This window comes from Zonotrichia leucophrys, chromosome 11 (assembly GCF_028769735.1).
Source record: "Zonotrichia leucophrys gambelii isolate GWCS_2022_RI chromosome 11, RI_Zleu_2.0, whole genome shotgun sequence".
Classification (NCBI taxonomy): domain Eukaryota; kingdom Metazoa; phylum Chordata; class Aves; order Passeriformes; family Passerellidae; genus Zonotrichia; species Zonotrichia leucophrys.
In genome coordinates this window covers 17,222,973-17,236,866 of record NC_088181.1, presented here as the reverse complement: position 1 = coordinate 17,236,866, position 13,894 = coordinate 17,222,973, and the positions used below count along the sequence as shown (strand labels likewise).

The window sequence follows — 13,894 nt, the reverse complement described above, 5'->3', positions numbered from 1 at the left end:
TCCAGTTTGAAGCCATTCCTTCTTGTCTTTTTGTCCCAGGCCCTTGTCCCAAGTCTCTCTTCAGGGAGCTGCTTTAGGCACTGGAAGGGGCTCTGAGGTGTCCTTGGAGCCTTCTCTTCTCCAGGTGAGCACCCCACCTCTCCCAGCCTGCCTCCAGAGGGGCTCCAGCCTTTGGAGCATCTCTGTGACCTCTTCTGGACTCTCTCCAGCAGCTCCAGGTCCTTCCTGTGCTGGGACCCCGAGCTCTGCAGGTGGGGTCTCACCTGGGCAGGGCAGAGGGGCAGAATCACCTTCCTTCACATGCTGCCCAAACTGATGTCCAGCCCAGCACAGGGTAACCCTTTCTGAGCTGCCAGTACAGGTCAGGTTGAGCTTCTCAGCCACCAAGACCCCCAAATCCTTCTCTGCTCTCAGTGCACTCCCTGCCCAGCCTGTGTTTGTGCACCAATGCATGTGCAGGGAGCATATACAATTATACAGGAGAATTATTGCAGTAATTGTGTTATTGTTATTGTTTTTCCTCTGTGGGGTATGACCATCACACACATCACTCCTCAGTTTTTACCCTCAGTTCCCCCACTGAGAGCACTTTTCATACACACCAAGAAAACAGCTGTCCTAAGTGAAGTTATTGTGTCTTTAATGACCACAGGAATATCTGCTGTATTTAACACATTGCTTTCTGCCCAGCCCAAATGGATTTTTGTCTTAAATCTATCTGCTCAGAGTGATGTGTGTTATATAAATAAACTACACAGGCAGCACGTTTGTCAATCAGCAGAAAAGGCCCTACACCCTCTATCCTGGGCACATGTACTTGGTAAGCATTGGTTTCCAACAGATAAATGTAATCAAGGTTTATATGCTCACAGAAGCCAACAGGATGGGATTTTTTCACTTGGAAGATCAGAAGAAAATTGTAACTAATGTTGTGGAAAATTACTTTGATATTGCTTTCTCAGTACAGCATCACAATTAGGTAGCAATGTGAAGCACAGGGAAAGAATAAATGAATAGTAACAAATCAACACAAACAGCTACTGTCAGGAGTACTTTGCTCAGTGAAAGTAATGTAAGCATTACTTAAAGTTTTATGACTGTGGATTTTATACTGGTTTAAGTATTACATCAAGGTTTCACTGTCATGCTTGCTAGGACTTAAACAATCAAGAACAATTTCTGAAACAGACAGATAAAACTGAAGTACCAAAGTATTTTTATTAATCTTGTTTCATAAGTTGTTCTATCCTAAATTAAAGATGACTGAACATACTAACAATGAAAAATGTCCTTTTGGACAATGCAAAGGTTCCTATGCTGCTTTTTGGTGGAAAATGAGTGTTACCAACTTCTCTCCAGCCCTGCTGATTCCAGCATCTGGCAAATGTGTTTCACTACACAGGAAATACAAAAGCAAAGGCTAATCCAGTAAAGCTTTTCCATGCAGAATCTGTTGTCCTAAGTAGCTTAATGATTCGTGCATTTGTTCAATTCTCTCGAGAGAGCAATCAGGCAAGCAAATTATAGCAATATCCCATCTCCATTAGAACCAGGCCCCTTTATGGAGGAGCACTCTGAGCACAGCCAGGGAAGGATCCTCCTCAGCACGCCAAAAATGTCATCTGAGATTGACAGATTTTCACAGGAGACTGTTCAGGAAGGAAATATGCCAGCCTGTATTTTGAAATGGAATTAATGGATATTTTTACCTGTGTTCTTTAAGTCACCCAATATGTTTCAGTGATAACTGGTATCATTCTCAGTCCACTGGGAGTTGAAAGCACTTAACACACATGAAAATCAGCCAAACAGAAATAAAAGTAATTGTATTGAGCACCATTTACTCAAGGGTGCAGTCTGGCTCCTATTAACATAAATAGTAATTGAATGTGAGAATTGAGGAATTGATTACACACCTTTGGCAGTAACAGCATGGTTGGCATGTTTGTGTTTTAGGTATCCACAGCAATTACACATTACACACTGAGTTTCCCTGCCAGGGGCAGGAGCTCTGTTCAAACTTGCTTTTATTTAAATATGCTTGGGTGTGCCCTTCTCCAGTTGCACTGCTCTCAAAAATCACTTCCCGGAGCACTACAATCAGCAGTCTGCGTTCAAGAGGTTCATGGCAGAGAACAGGTCAAGATGAGGGACAGACAACAAAAAAAATAGAAAATTGCACTGGTTTTGAGACCACACTAGGAAATCTTCTCTCAGGAGCAAAAAATTAACTTTTCATAGACATTCTAAGATGCATGAGAGTACTGCCTGCATTTGCTGTCCATACATCTTTCCCCCTTGCCTAAACTACTGGCCAGTTTCAGTCAAATATGGCCAGTACCTCTGTTTTTAATCTTTAAATTCTTTTGCATCTAAGCATACAAAAATAAATTGCAAAACCACCGAAGGAACTAGTTAATTCCCTGCTTTGCACTACACTGCAGATTCATTACTTCTATAGTTTCAGCTGAGTGGCTGCTTTCAAAACTGGTGTGTGTGCAGTTGGACTAAATAAACAACATATTAAAGTACAGACTGTTTAGTGACATGGAAACAAGCACTTAACAAACCTAGACACAGAAATTAGCAATTAATGTAATTATTTAAGAGTTCCCTGCGTTCCAGTTCAGCTTATTAAAAAATGTTAGCAATGATTTTAAATAGACACAGTTATGTTTGCTGTATGGTGAAGATGTCAAATGAATAAACGTTTTATGAGGCATTTGTTTTGTCAGGGGACAATTTCAGAGCAAACACAGGGGCCAAACCCCAGAATATTATCCTGGATGAGAGTAACTGTACTGGCATTTGTCTAGGCTCTAAAGCAGCCTCCATTACAGCCACAGTCAAAGAGAAAAGGACTGTAAGTAAATCAAGAGATGTTGGGTCCTTTCCTACTTTTGTGCCTCCCTTTAAAAGGAAACTGCTATTTCAGCCCACAATTTTCCAGTTCTCCCATCTCTGCGGCCTTTGTGGCTCTCCATAGTTTCAAGTTAGCAGTGCAGGAAGATGACATGCATATGAACAATAGTTATGAAAGGTTTCATTGAAGTTAAGCAAATTAAGTGAATGCATCCTAAAGTATTTCAAGTTTCTGATGTGACTCATTCATTCATCTCTTATTTTGCATCTCATGGCACACTGAACACCATATCCAAGAGAAGGTAAATTCAGAGGTGTGCATTTCCAGGAACAGAACTTTTGATGAAATCTCTCCTTTTCACATTTACAGTGATATAGTTGGTAGCAAAAGTTGGTTTTAATTTTAGCAGAAACTTAACTCCACCCAGCTGGACTCTATGCACGTTGGCAAAGGTCCCCATACAATTAATTAATTGGTTCTTGGAACTTTTTTCAGCAAATGCTTTTTTTAAAAAAAGAAATTTGTAATTACTTTCAAGGTAGCCTTCATTAAGCATGACACACCTTTTTTTGAGGTATCCTCTATGAAATATGTAAAGTACATTGAGAATACAAGTATAAAATATTGACCACAAAAGAGGAGGTGATTCAAATAGAAACAGGACTGCTAACCTGGTGTCTGCTGATGAACTATTTCTTCTGGATCCTGCAGGTGAATGAAGACCACGAGCCCAACTGCTCCAAACAGCAAGATGAAGGAGAACATACATGTCAGCCTCATAATTACTGTTCTCAGATCAATCCAGTTCTATAACCCAGGAAAAGAACTGCATGTGATCTCCAGGGCACTCTTCACTCATAGTCCTTGTCCTCTCATCTGGAATTCTGGTGCAATATGCCTACAAGAAGTAAAAAAACAAATCAAATCAAACTTAGCATAGAATACATTTATTTTCCCAATGCAGATCAGCAGATTTAAGTTCTCATTTAGACCAAATAACTGATTTATCAAGTATTTTTTTGTACAGTTAATTGAAATAATCGAGTCTATTTCTATCCCATCAGTTGTCATTAATTTTTTGTCCTTTTTTTTCAAATGTAGAAAAGATGATGTAGTATATAGTTAAAAATTGCATTTTGGGAAAAAAGTTCTCATTTAGACCAAAAAACTGATTTCTCTAGTATTTCTTTTGTACACTTCATTGCAATGATCCAGTCTATTTCTGTCCCATCAGTTGTCTTTAATTTTATGTCCTTTTTTTTTTTAATATAGAAAATATGATGTAGCATATAGTTAAAAATTGCATTTTGTGGAAAAACAGTCATGCCACAACTTCTATTTTCGGAGAAATCCATCTCAAATGTTTGCTAAGAGTGTGTCACCTTTTATTTCTATTTCTCACTGATTAAACAATATGAAAACCATGAAGGGAGATAACATGAAAGCTGCCAAACACAGAACTGGCAGCTGCTGCTCCACCTCTGAGGAGAAACAGCCACACTCAGACCAACCACCGCAGGTCACCCACTGAGGCAGCTCTGTGCTGTGCCAATCCTGCATTTGTCAGTAACACAAAAATTCAGTAACACTGTGCATTAGAGCACAAGTGGAACTGGTGCCCAAAATGTAACCAGATTTCTCAGTAGTAGATCATTGAACACAAGGGCTCAGCTGGAGGTCAGCAACAGGCTGCAGGGGTAGCAATCACTTTGCTTTCCCAATATTTTTACTGCAAATGTATCCTGTTCTAAAGGAAAGTTTTTGGAGCTTGATTTGTTTACAAAGGGGATTTTAAATACAGAAGGACATCACTATCATTATTATCATTATCATTAAATACAAAATAATATCAGTTTGCAGGAAGGATGGGTTGTGGAGAGGTGATAATTCAAAGCAGTTACGTCAGGAAAAGTCTTTAAAGATTTATTCTTAATGTGCCTGGAATATTTGGTGTTGGGGCAACTTGTATGCTTTTCATGGTTTCCTTAGGAAGCTTTTAATTTTTTGTAGTATACTGGCATCCTAAATTTCTAAAATGCATCAATGAAGAACATGAGGTGTGAAAGATGAAGTCATTCTGTGACTCTGACTGATAAGGTTATTAGCATTATTTAGTGGCAACTATATTTATTCAGTGTGTAAAGCAGCCAGAGCTCCAGGCCAGGAACACTGGGGGATGCTTGGATCTTAAATGAATGCAGAGCCCTGCGTTCTCTCTCTGCATAAGCAAACTCATCTTTATTCTCTGTTCAAATTATGGCAGACAGTGATTGTGTATTCTTTTTGCACCTTAAACTTTTCTCACACCTTTACAAGTAAAACTATGAGAAGATATGGCTAAGTTTTTCAGCACTAGCAAAGGCAGGTTGTTAGAAGTCCTTGTGCAGGTCCATCTGTGCCTTTTGTGAATCTAATATGGATGGACATTTGCATCTACTACATACATTTACCTTTAAATGCCAAATGCTCTAAAGCACCAGGGCAGTCAGATTACCCTTCAAAGTAAGTGTGCTCCACTTCCAACCACTGTTATGAGCACACAGGGAACACAACCCACCCTGTCTCTGGGTCCTTGCAGGGTTTGTTTGGCTGCACAGGCAGGGGCTTGGATGAATGGACACTTCCAACCAAATCCAATGGTGGCAAAGCCAGAACAACACCAAACTCACACCATCACTTGTTAAATCCAGTCACAGCTTTCTAAGAATTGCATTTGGTTTCCTGACATACAGGATTTCCTTTTTGTCCCCTATTTATGCCCATGGGGAGGAAGAAGCTCCAACAGGCACAAGGCAGGTGCCCTGCCCGAGGGTTTTCAGGAGGGCACCATGATGATGAGATGATGATGATGATAATGATGATGATGAAGATGATGATGAGAGGTGGAGGGGCTCCAGTCTGGCAGCCCTGAGTGCTGCCCCTCTCTGTGGGAATGCCCCCAGCTGGAGGGACACAGAGCTGGTGAGAAATGCAGAATCATCACCTGAGAGGGAACAGCTGAAAAACATCCACCCCCAAATAACAAGGGTTTATATTTGCTTAGTGGTGAATTCTAAAATCTTTTTTTAATGAATTATACCCTTGAGCAAGTATGGGTTTCTAAAACAATTATTATTATTAGCTTAAAATGTGAAACCATTTCCCCTGGATTTCATTTGTTGAAATGTTTTTGTTTGAAGTAGAGGCAGCATCAAGAAAGGAGATCCCTAGCCAGGTTTTAATTAGTGCAAGAAATGCTACAACAGCAATTTTTAACAGTTAGAATGTTTACAGTATTCCACATCCTGTAGAATAACTGTGACCAGGAATACAAAACCTTTTAGGTTTGACATTACAGCCTCTCCAGGACACCTCAAGATACAACAGTAACAAAGCTAGGTGAAAGCATATATTTGAAAGAATAAAAGGCCACTTTTATTCTTTAGTTTTAGTTTAGTTTAAACACTTTAGTTTTGCATAACTAAAGAAAAAACTGCTGCTGTAGCCATTGCATGTTCCTGCAAGCAGCGAGCACAGGAGTCTGAGAAAGAAAAAGAGAGATCCTCTTTCTTCTCAACAAAATGATACCTCTCAACAACACACAAACATCAGAGATCTCTAAATGATGGGTCTAATCTTTCCCTCTCCCCATTCTCCTGTAATTATTTTTCCAATCAGTTGGCTTTAATTAGCATGTCCTCAGTGAGCAGAGCTGGTGAATGGCAGTGCCTGGTTTAGGGATGCTGAGCAGGTGCTTCCCAAGCCCTCCCAGGCTGCTCCTTGAGCTACAGGAGCAGAGGAACTCTGGAAGCAGTTAGCACGACTGATAAATGCGAACAAAGTATCCTCATTAAGGAAACATTTCAAAATACCCTTTACACTCCAATCACATCATTTTAAAGATGGATGAGGGAAAAAGCCTACAAAAAACCCAAGTGCAGCTTGACCTCACAGTTTCATCAGGCAGTACTTCCTCAGGCATGTGATGGATGCTTCATGGAGGAGCTCTGGATTGACCCACCCTGTGTCCCAGCATCTGGGGGCAGAATTTGGATCAATCCAAAATCCCTTTGACTTGCACTTTGCAGTCACATTTTTTAACTGTGCTCCTCACAATGGACAAAAACATATTTTTATAATTCTTGGCATTACCCAGAGTGAAAGCAGATAAGGTTGCAAGCAGCTTCCAATCTGAACTCCATTTCGAGCTGCCCTGAACCTATTAAACAGATGGAAAATGATTCATTAGAATGTGTAATAATGAATTGAAACATCTAACTTCTAATTTATTCTTCCTTATTACATTCCTATGATGGATAAATCTCCTAGGTACCAATATCTATTTTCCTAAGCTTTCCCATTACCAGGGTATGTGACTGCCCTGCACTTGAAAGCAGCACAAGTACGAGTGTGCACAGACAGTAATTAGCACTCAGCACTTTCCAGTTCAAAGACATTTATCAATCAGCACAGTACTCCTATGAATTGTGAGCTGAGGAAGCATTAGCATCAGATAGGAGAATGGGTGTTGGATCATTAATGCAAGACTGGTAAGGAAAAAGATGTACAGTTTTAGGTTAAAAAAATAATCCAAATATGTTTCTGGAAAATACTTAAATATTATAGCAAAACTACCAGGCAGCAAATATTTTCTTTACAAACACAGAAGCAGAACTAATTTCTCCCTGCTCCCAAGCAGTATGGAAAGACCCTGCAAAGATTTATTTAAATCTTCTGACAAAAGTGGCTCTGAAAGTGGTGCTATGTAGGTCTGCTTTTGGCAATCTCTGCCTGGCGGCCCAATGACCAAACACTTTCACTGTGAGCAGTTTGCTGTTACAGCACTGCATCAGTCCAGGAAAAGAAACCCCTCTGCTGTTTGGTGCCTGCTCTGAGGTGGGTCAGGCTGCACTCAGGGTGGTGTCTGATATCTCAGGGCTGTTTGTTCATCCACGAGTGCTGCAAATATGATATTCTCTGCCTTGTCTGCTGTAACAGGGCAGTTGAAGAACAGCACTGATGAGATACAATCTAAGGGCATGGTGTAATCCTTGGGTAGAAACTCAGGAGCCAGCCTTTGGTCCATCTAGAACTGGATCTTTCCCTAACCACACTGATGCATCAAAGGAAAGTAAAATAAAACCCTGCAGAGCAAAGTGGCAGAATAAGCTGTCCCTTTTCCCCCAGGAAAAGCCTTGTTATCTTCAGCTGAGGTCAGTCTGAGTGTAGGAAATCTAAGACTTAGAAAAACATGGGATCAGGGTGTGACGGTGTTCACAGGGGTTCTTGGATGAGGGAAGAGATGAGGATCTGACTCCATGTTTCAGAAGGCTGATTTATTATTTTATTATATATATTACATTAAAACTATACTAAAAGAGTAGAAGAAAAGGTTTTATCAGAAGGCTAGCTAAGAATAGAATAGCAAAGAATGATAACGAAGGTTTGTGGCTCGGGTCTCTGTCTGAGCCAGCTACCTGTGATTGGCCATTAATTACAAACATCCAAGATGGGCCAATCACAGCTGCACCTGTTGCATTCCACAGCAGCAGATAATCAATGTTTACATTTTGTTCCTGAGGCCTCTCAGCTTCTCAGGAGGAAAAATCCTAAGGAAAGGATTTTTCATAAAACATGACTGTGACATCAGGGTATGCAGCTGTCATGGTTTGACCAGGAAGAAGTGAGAATTCTGAGAAGCTGTGGTCAAACTAATGAAAGTTTTGAGTTTTATACTGACACTTAGTGTAGCCAGTGAAGTTTAGACACACTTTCGAGAATACACAGGGGTTAAAAGCAGGGCACTGCCTTGGCACTTCTTCTTTAGACATCGTCGAGCGAAGAGTTCAGATCTTTTTCTTGCTCGGCTCGCTGCTGCTGGGCGGGGGAGGGGCCAGCCACGTAGTAGGCCTGGGGCTTAGACAGAGGGGGCTTCGGGGGGGCTTCGAAGATGGAAAGGTAGAAAGTCTCAGAGAGTCAGCCCTCAGGCAGCCAGCCCCCCTCTTCCCCCCCCTTCCCCCCCAGGAGAGCAGCCAGCGAGAAGGGGGAGGAAGACTGCCCGGCCGCAGCAGCAGCGTGTAAGCAGCATGCGTAAGAGCCCGTTCCGGGACCGACAGACAGAAACTGAAAACTTTTAACCCTTTCTTGCATGATTGGGGCCTTACAAAAATGTTAATTCTCCTCAAAGCTGAATAAGAAGAGAGATGAGAAATAAAGACTTTAGCCCGGAGATTGTGGAGATGATTAGATGGAGAGAGATGATTTAAAGTAGCCTTTTAGCTAAACTTTTTCTTGTAGCCATAGACTCAGTTATTCCTGTGACATAGACTGCATTTAAGGAGAAGCATTGCCTCAAAACCAAGAGAGTTCATTTGTGAAGACCCCCCGGCCCCAGGGGTTGGAAAGATATGGGGGGACAGTTGTCCTAAAAGCAGAGACTGTGCCTTTTTAGAGTGAGACAAGGCATCCTTGAAAGACCACCCTAAAAGCAGCTCTAGCCATGTCTCAGTGGTGAGAGCACTGAGCATGGAAAGAACATGTCACAAGCGGCAAATAGACTTTCCGGGCGGTGCCGAAGTGACAAGGAAGCATCCGAGATTTCAGTGTGTTTCCAGAAGCCTATAGAACAAGAAAGACTCCTTTTCCTCTTCATGAACTGCAGTTTGAGTATACTAAAGTGTCGTGCCGGGCTGGGCAGTTAGTATTTTTGAGAGAATGTATTAGATTGAGAAAGTCAGGGAGTGGGGAGGAGGAAAAGTGGTTTTTGTAAAGTTTTCAATTTTTTTTTTCTTTTCCTTATAGTCTTTCCTATTTTTTCCTGTAGTTTTAAGTAATAAAGTGTTATTTATGTTTAAGTTAGAGCCTGTTTTGCTTATTCCTAGTCACATCTCACAGCAGACACCAGAGTGAAGCATTTTCATAGAAGCACTGGCTCTGTGCCAAGCTCAAACCATGACATTTTTTGGTTCCCTGACCGGGAATCGAATCACGAGAGAATGATGAAGTAAAGCTGTGAGATGAGACCAAGAAGAATAAAGAAAGCATGTACTAAGTTAAAGTAAATAGATAGTCATAGTGAATCTAAAGTATTGTTGTGTAGAAGTGTTTTGTAATTTTGTTGATAATTTTAGAAAGTGTATTCTCAGAAGGTAAAGAGTAGAGTGTCATGGTTTGACCAGGATGAAGTGAGAATTCTGAGAAGCTGTGGTCAAACCAATGAAAGTTTTGAGTTTCATACTGACACCTAGTGTAGCCAGTGAAGTTTAGACACACCTCCGAGAATACACAGGGGTTAAAAGCAGGGCACTGCCCTGGCACTTCCTCTTTAGACATCGTCGAGCGAAGAGTTCAGATCTCTCTCCCGCCCGGCCCGCTGCTGCTGGGCGGGGGAGGGGCCAGCCACGTAGTAGGCCTGGGGCCTAGACAGAGGGGGCTTCGGGGGGGCTTCGAAGATGGAAAGGTAGAAAGTCCCAGAGAGTCAGCCCTCAGGCAGCCAGCCCCCCTCTTCCCCCCCCTTCCCCCCCAGGAGAGCAGCCAGCGAGAAGGGGGAAGAAGACTGCCCGGCCGCAGCAGCAGCGTGTAAGCAGCGTGCGTGAGAGCCGTTCCCGTAAGAGCCGCTCCGAGACCGACAGACAGAAACTGAAAACTTTTAACCCTTTCTTACATTATTAAAGCCTTACAAAAATGCTAATCCTCCTCGAAGCTGAATAAGAAAAGAGATGAGAAATAAAAACTTAGCTCAGAGTTTGTAGAGATGATTAGATAGAGAGAGATGATTTAGAGTAGCCTGTTAGCTAAACTTTTTCTTGTAGCCATGGACTCAGTTGTTCCTGTGACACAGACTGCATTTAAAGAGAAGCAGTGCCTCAAAACCAAGAGAGTTCATTTGTAAAGACCCCCCGGCCCCAGGGGTTGGAAAGATATGGGGGGGACAGTTGTCCTAAAAGCAGAGACTGTGCCTTTTTAGAGTGAGACAAGGCATCCTTGAAAGACTACCCTAAAAGCAGCTCTAGCCATGTCTCAGTAGTGAGAGCACTAGGCATAGAAAGAACATGTCACAAGCGGCAAATAGACTTTCCGGGCGGTGCTGAAGTGACAAGGAAGCATCCGAGATTTCAGTGTGTTTCCAGAAGCCTATAGAACAAAAAAGACTCCTTTTCCTCTTCATGAACTGCAGTTTGAGTATACTAAAGTGTCGTGCCGAGCTGGGCAGTTGATATTTTTAAGAGAATGTATTGGATTGAGAAAGTCAAAGAGTGGGGAGGAAGAAAAGTAGTTTTTGTAAAGTTTTCAATTTTTTTTTTTCTTTTCCTTATAGTTTTTCCCTATTTTCCTGTAGTTTAGTAATAAAGTGTTCTTTATGTTTAAGCTAAAGCCTGTTTTGCTTATTCCTAATCACATCTCACAGCAGACACCAGAGTGAGAGCATTTTCATAGAAGCACTAACTCTGTGCCAAACTCAAACCATAACAGCAGCTCTCACAGCACTGCCAGCAGCTGCTTACCAAGAGCTTGGTCATTTGCAGAGAGCAGAAGGGACAGCTCCAAGGCTCCTACAGCCCCTCCTTGCCCTCTCTGGCTGCTCCTGCAGCCACCCTGCAGAGCCCAGGCTGCCTGGCCCTCTTTGGAATTGGTGCTGCTGTCCCTCCACTGCAGAGCTGCTGGTGACCAGCCCAACTAAATCAGCCTGAGGATGAAAGGCACTGTGGCAAGAAGACAGCAAAAAAGGGTTTTTTCCTCTGTGGAACCAGGAGAAGGGAAGGATCAAGGTGTGCCAGAGGCTGTAAAGATGCAGGGCACCTTTATACTCTCCTTTCCTGAGGCTTCACTGCAAGGTGCCAAGGCAGCTGCCAGTGAATCCAGGAACACAGACTAATGCCACCATCAGCATTGTACATTGTTGTATGTACATCAGCAAGTCAACAAATCACCCAAATCCTTTGCAATTTATAGCTAAATTGGACAATCACAAACCACCATGTGAATGAATGTAAATGCCCTGTTCACACATCCATGGCAAGCTGCATTTCTCATGCTGTGTGAGGTTTAGCTGCTCTCCCTGCAGCTGGGAGCAGGCTGGTGCCTCAGAGCACAGCTGTTTATTCAAGGGAAGCAGCAGTTTGCAGGTGTCTTTTGGAAGCAGGGGTTCAGGAACCAGCACCTTGTGCTGTTGGATGATCAAGGGCAGAGCAGCAGAGATCAGCTTGGGCACTCCTGCAGCGCTGGTTGTGCCATTGCTGGAGGCAAACTGGGGCATCCCTCTGGTGCTGTGGAGCTCTGGGGAGGTGCCACTGGCCAGTTCTGTGTACAGAGAAACGTGGCACTGCAAGGCACAGCCACAGCGCTGTCCTACCCTTGATGCACTGTCCCAGCCAAAGCACCACTGCTGGGATTGCCAGTTCAGAGAGAGAAACTTTTTAGTGCAGAAATGGTTTTCTAAGTCAAGATTTGCCTGACAGCAATAAAAACTACATGTTAAATTTCAGCACTCCTGTAGCTGATCTGCAGAAGTTTCACTGGGAGATGTTGGAAACTGGGAGATGTGGGGGATTTTTTCTTCTGTTGGGTTTTGTTTTGGGTGTCCTGAAAAGGCATCATAATGAAGCACTTGCTTTCTGCATTACTAAGATAGTTTTACTTGTGCAATGTAGTTAGATGTCAGAATTCAGGACATCCCTCTGGCTGTCCAGGATGGCCAGGACCCCTGCTAGGGGGCCCAGAGACCCTGGCACAGAGCCCAGGATGCCCCTGTGGGTTTGATTATGACCCACAGAGCAAATTACCAACCTTATATGAAGATCTGCAAGCCACGACAGTTTAAGCAGAATGATAGTGAATTTATCTCAGGGTGAAAAATAGATTTTTGGGGTTTTTAGAATGGGGATTCAAGGGGGCAAGATGGAGGGATCTGGATGTGTCCAGCCTTTCTCCTTCTTCTTCTTGGCCTCCTTCTTCTGCTGTGATGGTGGCACTTACAGATTGGTTTAGAGTAGAAGCTCACTGTCTAACACAGGTGATAGGTATTGGAAAGTAATTGTAAACATTGTACACGTAGTTTTTAGTACAAGAAGATAACACTGCCCTGGGGGCAGGCAGAGTGCCTCTGACTGTCTTGCTCAGCAGACCCTGGCTGGACAGGAGAAAGAATTTTATAGATAAGATACAATAAACAACCTTGAGAAATAAAGAGTTCTGACTCCTTCTTTGACCACCAGACTAAGAAAAGAGACTTTCTGGCATATCTCAGAGTCACTCTGACCAGCACAGATCCCAACAGTTAGAGACTGGAATAGTGATACTGGGCAAATAGCTGAATTAAGAAAAAGGGAATATTATAACTACAAGAATATAGGAAAAATTTTACTATTATTACTGAAGTGATCTCTTCCAGATCCATTAGCTGCTTCTAGGGGGTGTGTGAACACAGCTACTTCTCACTCTGCAGCCAAGCCAGGAATGTGTTTCCTTGCTTCAAGGCACTTACAGAGACAAAAGGCTTCAAAGACTGAGGGCACTCAAGTGTCCAGTCTGTTTTACTCCTGACTCCTAGATCAGGCTTATTATAACATTTATAGAAGCAAAGATTGGATTTATAAACATTATTCATATTCACCAGCAAAATGAATTTTTTATAGGAGTTTTACAAAAGTAGAGATGGAGATGCTAAAAGTCATCTGTCAGCATTTCTTGGAAATAGGAAATGCAAATGACTCCTAAGTATTATGTCCCAAATCCTCCAGCTTCTTTAGCATAGAAAGAAGTAGGAAACTACTAATCCTGTGGCTGCTTCCATTCATTAAATGTTCGTCTTAGGGTGCTGTATTTTCTATCACTATATTCAGGCTCATGTATCAATAGAACAAAAACTTTGTTTTTCCTCGAGGTTTGGGAAGGACAAGTTTGTTTCCAGGTGATATTTCAAATCAAAACATTTTGTCTGGCTTATATCAACTTCATATATAATTATGTTCTTCTCTGTGTAATAATAGAAATGACACATTTTGGAGAAAAGTGAAATACTAACTTTAAAGTTGAAACTGTTCAAAATGTCCT

The 13,894-nt window shown here is 42.2% G+C and overlaps 1 protein-coding gene across 4 annotated transcripts in view; it reads right to left on the bottom strand.

Annotated features, from left to right (window-relative positions):
* CHST8 (carbohydrate sulfotransferase 8) overlaps positions 1-13,894 on the bottom strand; it is a 215,251-nt gene that overhangs the window by 163,983 nt on the left and 37,374 nt on the right. For 3 of the 4 annotated variants that reach the window (XM_064722898.1, XM_064722899.1, XM_064722896.1), the window contains exon 2: positions 3,535-3,761. In XM_064722898.1, the coding sequence (XP_064578968.1) occupies positions 3,535-3,643 (109 nt within the window). In that variant the 5' untranslated portion in view covers positions 3,644-3,761. Of the gene's footprint in view, positions 1-3,534; positions 3,762-6,994; positions 7,062-13,894 lie in introns of all 4 variants that reach the window. The other variant, XM_064722897.1, reaches the window with a different exon arrangement.